Raw genomic sequence first — 14504 nt, forward strand, 5'->3', positions numbered from 1 at the left:
GGCATGGTTTCGATCCCTGAACCAGGGGAACTAAGATCCCGCATGCTGCATGGAGTGGCCAAAAAATAAAAAAAAGAAAGAAAGAAAAGAATAAAACCAAAATATCAAAAATACAAACTCTATCTCCTGTTTACTCCCCTTCTGTGCTGCTGTTGCTTCATACCAGCCCGAAGCAGTCGTATTCCTCGACCAAGTGTGAGCCAAGGGTGCAGCCGGGAAGCCAGTCGGGAGAGCAGCAGGGATACGAGTCCTGTTCGCTCTTTTCAGCCCCTTGGTAAGTGTTTGGGCAGGTGTGAGGCATATTGCTTCACTGTTGTGTTCCTACCATCTGATAACCTCAACACACCCTGGATTTAGTTAATGATTTCTTCAACTGTATCTTTTCCTCTATCTCTTTTCTTTTTAAGGACAGTCAGAAGGAAATTATATGTTTGGGCAATTCCTTTGACATTTATCTGTCTTAAATGAGCAAGTTAGACATTGGATAAACAAATTGCCTTCATAATCAAGTAAATATCATACAGATTTAAACTACAGAATATTGAATTCAAGATTTTTCTTAACAACTCTCCCTATAAAATTTAAAGACAATATTTAAATATTTACTCTTAAGTGAAATATGGACTATTTAGTTTGATAAAAATAAAGACTTTTGTCCTTTTTAGCAGAAAGATTAACATTTCACCTTAGATATTTCAGATTACTAGAAAGAATGCAACAAAACAATATATGAACTACTTATTAAAATAGGAGGGATTAATATTTTTACAGTATTTTACAATTTAACATTTCCCATGCATTAGCTTCTGTCATGTCATTGCTGTGAAACCTATCTGTCCCTGATTATAGAGATTTTATTATACCCTTGATTATAATACTATATTTACCTCAATTATAAAAATATTAAATGATTTTTTAAAAACTAAATATTTTAGAGTAATTGGAGAGGCAGAATTTTTTATGTTGAAAATCTTTAGAATTTCTGTGTGGTCCTCAGCATGTTAACTAATACTTTGTTTATATGCACTTACTTAGAGCCATTTCAGGTTTTTTCTTTTAATTCCATAAAATGTAGGTTACTGTAATACTTAAGAGAGTTGCACTTCAGACTTTGTGACACTTACGTAGAACATAGTTCCACTCATTATTTATTGGAATTATTATTTCCTTCAATAGACACGTTAGTATAGAATTTCTAGAGATTAATTTCTAGTTCTTTGGGCCATTTGGCTCAACCATATCACTACTAGACTATCCTGTACTGACCCTTTGAGCTAGGAACTCAGGCAGGGGTATCCTCAACCCTTGTTTGTGTTCCAGTCCCAGGTGCCAAAGAGTTTCCTTCTATACTCTGCCAGAGGTAGATTTAGTTCATGTACAATATACAGTAGGCTTAGTCTGTAGAGTATCTGTGTATGTGTGTGTATACATGCACACACACATATACATATATATATGGTACATCCTCATGCATATATGTTTAAAAATGAAACAAATCTTACATTTGTATAAAGTAAGCATGCCACCTTGAAGAGTCAAAGGAAGCAGAGTGGGTGTGTGATAGTTTAAGAGCATATGTTCTAGGGTCAGATGGCCTGGTTGATACCCCAGCTCTGTAGCTGTTTTATACCTGGGTTTTTCCTTATCTGTAAAGCTAGAATAATAATAGCATGTAGTTCTTAGCATTGCTTTGAAGACACTGTAAAGGAGAGAATACGTGAAAACTGTCCCTCAGAGCAGTGTTTGCACACAGTGAGCATGTGGTTATCACGGTCATCGTCACTGCTGCGACTGCTCTTCCCAGTCTTGCCCCTGGAACAGTGCTTGCTTACCTACAGTTAGTTGTGTGACACATCAGTGGCAAGGATCTTAGATTTTTTTAACGGTATAATACTTATATTTGTATAATGTACAATTAGTAGAAAATGTGAGATATCGGGAAGAAACAAAAATAGGCTTCTGTACCATTTAAAAGTGTACAATAGTCAGAGATTAGAGGAAATTTATAACCAACTTCTAATTACCTAAAAAATAAACATGTTAATATGCCTTTTTTAAAAAACATCTTTACTGGAGTATAATTGCTTTACAATGTTGTGTTAGTTTCTGCTTTATAACAAAGTGAGTAAGAACTTATACATATATCCCCCATCCCCTCCCTTTTGCTCCCTCCCACCCTCCCTATCCCACTCCTCTAGGTGGTCATGCCTAATTTTAAAGAGATACGTTGTTTAGTCATTGATCTAGATTTATCTCAAAGCTGCCATTTGGCAATTTAAATCATTTAAATTTTATTATTAAAGGAGGCAGTTTTCCCAATTGTGATGAAACATCCTATTAGGTTTAAAGGTGGTTAAACCTTTTAATCATATAGTTTTAGAAGAATTGAATTTTGTAGCCCTTTATTTACATATGGATATTGCATAGTAAAGGTAGCAGATTAGTCCTGTTTATTACACAGAGATGAAGATAGCATTCCCAGAAATCAGATTGTCCTTTTCATTCCCATTTTCTGCCATATTTGCCTACATTTTTCTCTTTCTTTATTTGGTGAATCCTTTTGTCACCTCTGACTTGAATATGGCCATTCAGCAGATGAATCCCGTAGCTTGCCATTTATTCAGTTGTAACACAAGGCCAGCATCAGGGTCCTAAAACACCAGAAATAAATCAGGGCTAAACAAAGATGAACTCTGGAACTCACACTCTTAGTTTCCATCTGTTTCTGGAACCAAGATTCAAAAAAAGGCTTACGTTATTACAAGCACGTGAGTGTTACCTTCAGCCACAGATACTATTGATATCAAAAGGTTTTCAAAATTTTTTCATCTATTAAAGCATTTCCATATTGCTTCAACTCTTCCTTATCATTTTAGAAATTATTCTGTTGGGTAAAATTAAAACTATATATTAGTATGTTTTACTAATGATACCAGTCACCTTTCAGGGTCTGTTAAAACATTTTATGCAACATTCTCTCTTTAATCCTATCTCTCAATCTTTTTGATCATTTTCTTATTCATTAAGGTCCTGTGGCAAAGGAAAGAGTAATTCATGTAATAAAAGTATTTTAACTGTTCTCATTAATATATCTGAAGCAGAGTAACTTTTAAAATGAGTAATATGTTTCATTAAATAATAAAGTGATTTTTTCCTGGCTTATTTGTGTGTGTAAGAAAAAGACTGACTTTATGATGTTATGAAAATCAGGATTTTAAGATCTAAAATTTTAAATATCCTAAATTTAGATTTAGAGAGATGTCATAAATATAAGAAGTCACAAGTTTCTAGGTTTTTTGATTAAATTGTTAATACTCCCCTTTTTTGGTGCTCAAAATATGCTTTGATATTTAAATAATCTACTGAATGCAGAACTTATATACTGTGAACCATTATAGAAAACATTTATGTTAACATAAATGAGGTATGTTATCTTTTAAACAATGTAAAGATGGTATGTGTACTATTTAAGAGCAAAGGCCTTGAAAGACTACAAATACTGAGGTGTGGCCTTGATCAAATTAATTAACTTTTCTCTGTGCTTTAGTTTAGCTATTTGTAAAATTGAATAGTAACAACTGCCTCACTGGGTTCAGGATTAGAGGAGATGGGATTATTATTGGTTACTATTTACCATAGTGGTTTTTTTTTTTGAAACTACAGTGTTCATTTTTTTGTCTCATGCTTGTACTTTTGACATTTCCTTCCATTTGAATACTTACTTTTTTGTCTCCTGTGAGCTTATGTCTGTCCCCTTAGGTGTAAGATCTGTTGTGTGTCAAGGAAGATATTGCAATTCAAGTGTTCAGTTGCCCTAGTCTAAGGCAATATTCTGATCCTTAACTATTAATAGTAATACCATTGTGAACTAACTCTCCTTGCCTGACTGTAGTGCTGCCACTATTCCTTGTTTCTGTAGTAATAGATGAGGTTTGTATGGTCCTGTTATTCCAGCCTCCAGACACCATTCCAGATCTACTGGTGCCCTCTACGCCCCCGATGTGTATGGGGCCTCAGGTGAAGGATGAGTACATTTTCACTATCATCTGTGCATTCATCTTAAGTTTTTTGTCCTTGTCAGTTTCCATTGAATAATCATGTTTTAAAATTGATTTGTTTTATTTACATTTAATTTGTTGCAGAATAAGTCATTTTTGGGTTTTTAAAAAAATTTTCCCCCAAGTAACTTTTTTCCCTTCAGCAATCTTATTTCAACATTTTTCTCACTGGAGATGGGCATTTTTCTTTTGTATAACCTAAGTTATGTCATTTTAAAATATAAAAATTGTTTTATGTTCTCAGTTATGTACTTCATCTTTGTATATATGTTTAAAAAAAAAAACCAAAATGGTGGATGAAGTGTTTTAATTGTAAATGATGATATGTTGTAGAAAGTAGTTGAGAGGAAGAACCCATCTATGGTTTGTCTTTACATACCTCAGAGTGTCGGGCAATAGTAGGTCCTTGACAAATATCAAATGATACATCTTAGTTACAGAATGAATCAGCCTGTCTTGAAAGAGAAGAGATAATAATTGGAGGGGTTTTCCCTTGTAAATTCCTGGTGTGCCTTCCTTGAGCTGCCTAATCGTTACTGGTTTGAGAATTGATCTTTGTTCTGGGCTACTCTGTGGCTCAAGCAAACAGATGAGATTTGCCTGACTGATAGAGCTAGATTAATTACAGGGCTATAGACTTGCAAGCCCTTAGTTGGCCAGCCATGCTTTCTTCTATCTTCTGGTGAAAAGTATATCATAGCTACTATTCTTTAAATTTACTTCCCACACACTGTCAGTGATTTTAATTGCCTTTGCCCTTTTATTTGACTAAAAATAAATGTACCCAGAGAATACAGTATTGCTTTTAAAATGCTTTGCCCCATTGGTTTTTTTTTCCTCCTCTTAAGGATCTTAAAGTTTCCAACGTGACCCTGTTACATTTATGGCTCTCTCAAAGCTATTTTCCTTCTTCTGATGAATTAGGTCCAGGGTATGGGATCAGCCAATCAAGCCGACTGTCATCCTCTGTCAGTGCCATGCGAGTCCTGAACACAGGTTCCGACGTGGAGGAGGCAGTAGCCGATGCCTTGGTACTTTCCTCCATTTCCTTATCTTTACAGATGTTCCAGCTATGAAACTAATGTATGAGTGAGCCAATCCACAAGTGTGGGAAAGGAGATGGGAAAATTCTTGGTATTAAATCTAGGAAGATCAAATGTGGGCAATGTAAAAAACAAAACAGTATAATTAATTCTTGATCTTTATTAATTGCCAAATTTTTAAGCCAGGGCCCATAGTAATTGATGGGATGTCAGGAATATAAATATTGATATTGTTGATATGGTGATGTTTTTTATGTACTGTAATACAGTGAGAATAAAGGCAGATAGATTAGTATATAAATATGTACACTACAAGTATGTAATTTCAAGTTTAGCTTAACCTTGGGTATTTAGGGATTGTTTTAGTTTGGGGTACAGTTTTGTTTAGTCTTTATTTATTTGTATTTTCTGAGCTGAGAGAAAGTACACCTTCAAAACAAATTATATTTAAGATATCTTTCTGGCTCTTTATACCTGACACATTAAACAGTGAGGCTTAAAAACATAATCCGTACATCTATGATGGTTTGTCAGAAGAGTGCTGTTCAGATGTCACTGTAGTTTTTCTCACTTAAAATTATGAAGGAAGTATTAGAAACAGTGATTAAAATTGCTTTTTCCTTTTTCCCAAGTCAATTCAACATGATAATTTCTCTTTCAAGTTATGATATTAATCCTATATTTGAGAAGTAAGCATTTACTCAGGTTTTTACACAGAACTTATAAAGGTGTCATCTTTGTTTTGAAATTTAAAAATACATTATGCCTTTTAAAACCACATATCACCTCTTAACCAGTGTTGATACAATATTTGCCACATATATTTGAAAAACAAGTTTTTAAAAATATTCATTGATCATAGCTATAATATATTAAATGTAATCACGTGCAGTTCTGTTCTAACAGTCTGTATATGCTGAATTTTTCTCTTTACCTTAGCCATCTGATTTTTCTAATCAGTACAACTAAGTAGGAACTTTGTTCTCTTGAGCTTGGGACATATTGATCACATCTTCTTCTGGTGATATTAAATTAGTCATACGTTTTAAATTTACTATTCCTCATCAGTGTATTTCTCAAATTATGTTTTTTAGTTTCTTGTAAATGGATGATTTACTAGTTAAATTCTGCTCGCATAAATTTTATGAATTGAATGGATTATTCTTGAACTATTACTTGTTATAAGATGTTGTATTTGATTTATATGAGGAATATTTAGCCACCAGGGCTAAAAGCTGAATCCCAATCATTTGACTGTGAATACTTCCATTATTTGCATAACATAGATATTCCAGTTATAACTATCAGTTTTTAGGAAAAGACTATCCAACTATTAAGTCTAATTGGACCTAGGGAAAATCATAGAAATAAAATTAACTTTGGAAACAACAAAAGGATCCAAATAGGAAGAAGACTTGAGTTTCTTTGGAAAACTGGTTATGGGAGTATTTCTGTAGCTTAGATTTTTTTCTTTGGACTAAAGGATATTGACAAGTTAAAGATATAGTCTCCTAATAAGCAGTTCTTATGTATCTATATATTTTAAAAGTTAATGTTTCTAATTATGGGCATTGTTTATGCCTACTTCACTGTGCTGTTTAGCAAAATGTTTTTCATTATTTTCAATTTTTCTCTTTAAAAATCTGCTCTCAGCTCTTAGGAGACATACGGACTAAGGTATAGACATTGCTGTTTTCTGACATCTTATGATACCATAACTTTTTTTTCTTTCCTTCATCAGTTTAACAGATGATAGTCTTCTATAAAAAATTCAAATGGAAGTAATAAAATCCTTAGATATACATCATTTTTCTGTATATATGATTATATGATTATCAGCAGGGAGATAGTGCTTAAACAGAGTGTCCTATGGGGGTTCTCATCCTTTAAGCCTGATTACTGTATACAAATGCGATGATGTCATCGACACTGATGTCTATAACAAAACTGGTCTTGAAGACCAACACAGGAAATACCACATTTTTGCCATTCTAAATTAAGTTGGTGCCTCTAAAATCAATTTAGTGATGGGAATGTCTATTTTTAAACTAGACTATTTTTAATTGAGTTCAGATTATATTTCTTTTAGATTTTAAACTTGGAGAATTTAAGTCACCTGGAGCTGTGTAAAATTATTGTGCTTAAATGTTTCTTAGAAATATCTTCACTGCTCACCAGCCTAAATTCAAATATCAGGTTACATAAAGATTTATTTCTAATTCTTCCAAAGAAATCTCAAATAAGCTATTTATTCTGTCTCATTTCACTTTTAATATTCAAAGTAAAATTAGCAGTTACATTTATTAAATAATAAGCTTCAGATGTAAAGAAATCAAAGGAATCTAAATATGCTTTCTCATAAATATTGAAATAGACAGTATAGACACATTGGGAAGAACATGGAGGACCCTCCAGGAGCTTGCCTCCTAAAAGTAAGAGTAAGCAAAAGAGGCTCTCATCATTCTCTGTATTTTACTTCTCTAGGAAATGTCAGGGTTGCGTACAAGAGAAGAAAGAGTGGCAAGACAAGTGATAGTAGAAGTGAAAGGAGAATAGAGGAAAGAGAAGGTTGAGAGACAGAAAAAAATAGAACTTTACATGGGGAAAAATGTTTTTCTGATCCATTGCCCATTTTCTGATCCATTCTCATCCTTTAAAAAGGTAGTAATTTCTTCTTAACAACTCAGAATTTTAGTACAGAGTCCATTCGTTTATACTCTTGTAGTTCTTTTTGGTTTTCCAGAGAAAAGAAAAGGGAGAACCCCATGTTTTTAGTGCTCCCCACTTTACATATCTGACTTCCATACAGTAGTCTTATTCTGCTTTTATCACTCGCCATAGTTAAAGAATATTTCATCTACTAACTCCTAAAACATGTTTTTTGAAGAAAAACTAAATATCAACATTTTATTATTACAATGATTAGCAGCATGCTTTACATTGATTTTTAAACAAAAACCAGTCTTTTTATGGTCAGTAGAAATTTGTGAAATACCAGCATATTATTTTAGCTACCACTAATGAGAGTCTTTATGTGTAACAGAAAAAACCTGCTCGAAGAAGATATGAATCATATGGGATGCATTCAGATGATGATGCCAACAGCGATGCATCCAGTGCTTGTTCAGAACGCTCCTATAGCTCTCGGAATGGTAGTATTCCTACATACATGAGGCAGACAGAAGATGTGGCAGAAGTCCTCAACAGATGTGCTAGCTCCAACTGGTCAGAAAGGAAAGAGGGCCTCCTGGGTCTGCAGAACTTACTAAAAAATCAGAGAACGCTAAGGTGAGTTATATTGTCTTTAAAATAATTGTCCTGTCTGGTTAGGACAGGACAATTGACTTGACTTGACTTTTTCATAACACTTTAAAGATACTGGTATGGGCTCATACGTGTCCTGAATTCAGAAGGTGGCATCAAAATATTTTCCCAAGCCGTAATCCTTTAGGACCATCTATACTATTGTTACTTTTAAAAGTTTTAATTAACTTGCTCTATTTAAAGAAACTTTCTAAAAGGAAACTTTTTATTCACAAATAGATGTTAAATGAAAAATGCTATTAATTTTTTTAATGAAAATAATAAAATATGCATAATATTAAAGCTGACTCATTATTAAAATTCATTCCTGATAAGTTTTTCAGTGAGATGAAAGAATATTTATGCTCACTTGGAAATGAAGGTATATTCTTGATGTTTGTGTAATATTTGAATCTTGGTATAATATGAAATGGATTTGGAGTGAATTTCTCTAAGAACAGAAATTTAGGGACTTTCCTGGTGGTCCAGTGGTTAAGACTCCACGCTTGCACTGCAGTGGGTGTGGGTTTGATCCCTGGTCGGGGGACTAAGATCCCCCATACTGTGTGGTGTGGCCAAAAAATAAATAAAGTTAAAAAAAAAAAGTTTATATTGGTTTTTAGTTGGGTTTGATTCGGTTTCCTTTCCTAATGGCTTTTGCTTGCTTTTCCTCTCTAAATTCTTTATTTTTTTTAATGTATTTTATTTATTTTATTTTCATCTGCGTTGGGTCTTCGTTGCTGTGTGTGGACTTTCCCTAGTTGTGGCAAGAGGGGGCTACTCTTTTTTGCGGTGCGCGGGCTTCTCATCACGGTAGCTTCTCTTGTCATGGAGCACGGGCTCTAGGTGCGCAGGCTTCAGTAGTTGTGGCACGCAGGCTCAGTAGTTGTGGCTCACGGGCTTCGTTGCTCTGCGAAATGTGGGATCTTCCCGGGCCAGGGCTTGAACCCGTGTCCCCTGCATTGGCAGGCGGATTCTTAACCACTGCGCCACCAGGGAAGCCCCTCTTTATTGTTTTTTTATCTATGTAATGTTTTAAATCTCTATGGTCTATCCCTTTAAGAACATAGTTTTAGAAAATTCGTAAGTTTGATTTCAGGTATCAAGTCAGGAAGTGGCCCGCTATTTTCCACCACACTCAGAGTTTGATTTACTAGCTGTTTATTTTAGGAAGTATTAGAACTATATAATTTAAAATAAGTGTTTATCTGTATACTTCCTAATATATTTTAATGCTTTCATGTCACAGTTGGTGAATCACTACAATAAATCATCATACTGTTGTTCCCAACCCCATCAAGATTAGATTAGTATTAGGTTCAGTATATCATTTTAAATGGCAAGGAAATAGTCATAGTTTAGAAAGATTTTAGCCCTCAGGTGGCAAAATTTAAGAAAGCATCATAGCATTTAAAAGGATAAGATTCATGTGCTGGGAATGTCATCTGTATACTTTCCTCTGTTGTGCTTACATTAATGAAGTACAGTTGTATTTCTTTTCGTATAACTTTCAACCTTTAAAATAGTGTCTGTTACTATAGAATTATTGTTGCATTTGATAAATTTGTATTTAGCCCTGACTAGTAAATCCCACTAATTTCTCATTTAGGAGGGATGATTTTTTTTAGCTTTTTTTTTTTTTAAGAAGCCCAGTTATATGTAAGGTCACTTTTTTTTTTTTTTAAGGCTGTGTTCGGTCTTCGTTGCTGCACACCACTTTCTGTAGTTGTGGCGAGTGGGGGCTACCCTTCATTGTAGTGTGCGGGCTTCTCACTGGAGTGGCTTCTCTTGTTGCAGAGCACGGGCTCTAGGCGAGCGGGCTTCAGTAGTTGTGGCTCTCAGACTCTAGAGCGCAGGCTCAGTAGTTGTGGCGCACAGGCTTAGTTGCTCTGCGACATGTGGGATCTTCCCAGACCAGGGCTCAAACCTGTTTCCCCTGCATTGGCAGGGGGATTCTTAACCACTGCGCCACCAGGGAAGTCCCTGTAAGGTCACTTTTAAATGACTTCTTCCTACAGCAAGATATTAATTCCACTTTATTATTTTAACAGTCGAGTTGAACTGAAAAGATTATGTGAAATTTTCACAAGAATGTTTGCTGATCCTCACGGCAAGGTATGTTTTAGTATTTAAGATTACTCCTATAAGGTGTCATTATTGTATTGCCCCAAAAAAGAAGTGAATAATAACAAAAAACTATAAGCCATTTTTGCTTTGTTATTGCTCTAAAATGGCAGTGATCTTTTCAAACATAATTGAAATTGAGTATTTGATATCATACTTAATTTAGAAATTGCTCTCTAGTAACTGTTTAAGCTTCTCCAAAGAGAGATTATCTAAGACTATAAACTGAAGAATATATAGTAACATGCAAAACTCTTATACACTTAGGGTGAGTATTTGTATTTCTAAAAACATTTTACTATTTGTAAAGGAAATAATTGGGGTAAGTTGAAAAAATTTGCCAACTTTTTATTCAGTTTCCTTCTCTATTAACATAAATATAGTCTTAAAAGAGCAATTTTGTAGAAAAGAATTGCCATTAAATAACAAAAAGCACAAAATATGGCTTCACCCATAGTTTGTTAGTAATATAAAAGAAGCATTTCATATATTGAAATAGTTCATAAAAATCATCAGAACTTTGTTTAGTTTTTAATGTGGATTAAAATGTATTTAAGTACTTATGCATAGTCTGCATGTATACTGTGAAATTTTGCTTTAAAATGTAAAATTTTGTTGTAAAATGGACTCATTTATTCTGTTTTCAGCAGTGTGTTTGACAATGGTGAAACATTATTCAGTATCTTCCTTTAGGACACCAGGTGTCTACATGAGAATTTCTAACCTAAGTGAGAGGGAGATGTGGAAGGGAAATCATAAGAAAGATATTAACAAATTTCACTTTATTGTTTTTTAATTGTCTTCATTTTATTGTTGCACATGTCATTTCCTCCTCATTTTTTTTTCTGTTTTCAATATTTTCGTTACTTGTGACACTACTTAAAGATACTAAAATCCTACTCTATACATAAACTGAAATCCAGCTAAGAATTATAAATTGCTTGTACTTTAACTTCTAAAGATTATCCTTTTATCAGAAGGTATATTTATTTTATCCAAGAATGCAAGATCCCATTAAAGACAAAGATTAAAGTACACTAAGTTTATAACTTTCAAACTGAGCATGTAGATAACCATACCATTTTATACTGATATTGCTACCACTAATTACAGCTGTAGGAATTGCTTTAATGGAAAAATTTCTGAAAATCCTGAACAAATTAGCTGTTGACATTTTTTGTTAGCAGTATGAGCCAAAGGACAAGACAATTATGATCTGGGTGGACCTGTTTTATTAAATGGTGTTTTAGTTAATAATCTCTACAACTTTTAAAAATAGAGGTTTAAAACATCTTCAAAAGTGATATAATTCATCTCTGCTGGAAGGTATGAGAGTGTAAGGTTAGATTATTTCTTGAAGTCACAGTTTTTAATTTTTTGTTAGGACAATAATGCAATTTAGTTGGATCCTAGGATTTGCACAGTAATAAAGAGAAACACTTTTTTAAAAAGTCTCTTGAAGAAAAAATTTTTTAAATAAAGTGAATGTCAAAATTTAAAAAAAAGTCTCTTGAAGATCAAGTAGGAAAACCAAGTTTGATGTTGGTGAAAGCACAGATGTTTGGCCTCCCTTAGTAGATGCAGAGAACCAGCGACAATCCTTCCGAGAGTTTTCAGGAAGGAGACTTTTTTTTTTCTGTGGGATTTTATAAGAACATACAATTCTTATTGATCCATTGGCTTTGTTTGTTTGTTTTTGTTTTTTTGGTTAATTCAGTGAATACACATGTAAAGGGAAGATTATTTTTAATTCGTTTTTGTCCAGCTTTTGTTTGGTGATTGTCCATCAGGGACTCTACCAGTAATGTAATTCATTAAGAATAAACTGGATAGGGGCTTCCCTGGTGGCGCAGTGGTTGAGAGTCCACCTGCCGATGCAGGGGACACGGGTTCGTGCCCCGGTCCGGGAGAATCCCACATGCCGCGGAGCAGCTGGGCCCGTGAGCCATGGCCACCGAGCCTAAGCATCCGGAGCCTGTGCTCTGCAGCGGGAGAGGCCACAGCAGTGAGAGGCCCGCGTAACGCAAAAAAAAAAAAAAAAAAAAAGAATAAACTGGATATATCACCATACTGTGCTGAGTTAAAAATATCAGGGTTTGATTTGAGCTTTTGCATCATATCCTTATATTACTAAAATAGTAGATATCCCCCCCTTTTTAATTTTATAAAGTACTAACAGTCCAATCATTGGATCAAGCAGCTGTTTTTGATGCTTTCTCTTCTTTCCAAGTAAAATTTTGTTCTCTATCAAGTGTTGGCCTTTTTTGTTTGTTTGTTTTTCCCTATAAAGGGCCAGGTAGTAAATATTTGTAGCTTTGTGGGCCATAATGATCTCTGTCACAACTACTGAACTCTGCCATTATAGCACAAAGGTACCTATAGACAATATCTAAACAAATGGCCGTGGCTGGGTTGCCATAAAACTTTACTTATGAACATTGAAATTTTTATTTTCATAAAATTTTGTCACGAAATAGCCTTTTCTTTTGATTAAAAAAAAATTTTTTTTTAAGGTAAAACCATTTTTAGCTCTGAGACCATAGTTTCCCGACCCCTGTTCTATACAGGCAACTCTGGTCATTGACACTAAAATAGAAATATGTTCAAGAACCTCTGCTCATGCTCATGCCACTGGTTGAAAGTTAAGACTGTTGAAGGGAAACAATGTACTGGCCCCTGCTGGGTGAAATCAGCCCTGTTATTCCTGTATATTGTGCCATTCTCCATTTCTGATCTGTGATTTTTGTCTAAAAGCCCAGTGCTGCCTTTCCTCTTCCTCTAGTTTTTTTCTTCTGTCCTCCACAGAGACTGTGTCATATAGTCTTTCCTCAGAACTCCATCCCTGTTCACCTCTCCACCCATCTCATGCCCCAAGCATATGTCCTGGCCTCTTAGCTTACCAAGAAGATAGAAGCCATCCAGCAGAAACTCCCATTTCCTGTCTCCAAACTGGCAAAGTTAACCGCACATAAGCCCATTCTTTCTACCTTTTCTTCTATGGAAATGGCTGGAGGTCTTACCTTGAAGCTGTTGGTAGCCACATAAACATGTACTCTGTTTTTTGCTAACATGGTCTCATCTGCTTGGCCCCCAGGAATTTTTCATAAATTTCAGTTTGCTGCTTGACATCCCTTTTTATTTTTCAACCTTGTTGTGAGTTTATCCAGCGTATCTTTTCTGACACTTTAAGGAAAGGGATGTGGGAGAGGTGGAAGAGGGGTGTTTTCTGTTGTGCCTGATCCAGTCTTCCTCACAGTAGACACCCTCTCTTTTCAGATACTTATCTCTCTGCTTGTTTTACTTACGTTGCTGTTGCTTAGAGCATTGCCTTAGGCCCTCCTTTTTCACTTCTGTACCTTATCTGAAGCTTAAGTCACCCACTTTATCCTAATGACTCTCATATGGTACTTCCAGCCCACATTGTTCTCCTGCACTTACTTAGTTACATGCCTTTTGCTCATCTTAAACCTCAAAACTACTTTTCCTCCTGCATTGCTTTATCTCATTAGATGAAACCACTATCCTCTCATTGCTCAAGTGAAGAATTTGGGCATTATTCTAGAAATTTACTCAGTCCTAATTGATTCAACCTTCTAAACATTTCCATTCTCACTGCTAATTCAGGGCACAATCATCTTTGGCCAGCTGCACCTCCTCCCCACCTCCTATCCCTAAATTCTCTTCCACGCTGCATATTTGAATAACCTTTCTAAAAGGTAAATCTTCTCTACTAACTTAAAACCCTTCAGTGACTACTCATTACCCTCAAGAAAATATTCAAACAAAGCCTATCATTTTTGCTTGTCATTCCCTTCTCACTCTCACTCTCAATCCTGGAAACTATGTTCATTTCCCCAAATGTGCCACGTGCTGTCAAAGAGACTTCTCTTTTCTTCCTCAAGTGTGGGTTAGCTCTCCACTCTGAATTGGAATCACTTATCTGTAACCTTAACTATCCTGAAACTCACAGGGCAGA

General features: G+C 34.9%; 1 protein-coding gene across 14 annotated transcripts in view; it reads left to right on the plus strand.

The window, feature by feature from the left end:
- Window positions 1-14504, plus strand: part of CLASP2 (cytoplasmic linker associated protein 2) — a 178485-nt gene that overhangs the window by 121522 nt on the left and 42459 nt on the right. For all 14 annotated transcript variants that reach the window (XM_032648259.1, XM_032648263.1, XM_032648260.1 and 11 more), the window contains 4 exons: window positions 167-274; window positions 4983-5089; window positions 8145-8389; window positions 10456-10519. In XM_032648259.1, coding sequence (XP_032504150.1) covers window positions 167-274; window positions 4983-5089; window positions 8145-8389; window positions 10456-10519 — 524 coding nt within the window. The remainder of the gene's footprint in view (window positions 1-166; window positions 275-4982; window positions 5090-8144; window positions 8390-10455; window positions 10520-14504) is intronic.

This window comes from Phocoena sinus, chromosome 11 (assembly GCF_008692025.1).
Source record: "Phocoena sinus isolate mPhoSin1 chromosome 11, mPhoSin1.pri, whole genome shotgun sequence".
Classification (NCBI taxonomy): Eukaryota; Metazoa; Chordata; class Mammalia; order Artiodactyla; family Phocoenidae; genus Phocoena; species Phocoena sinus.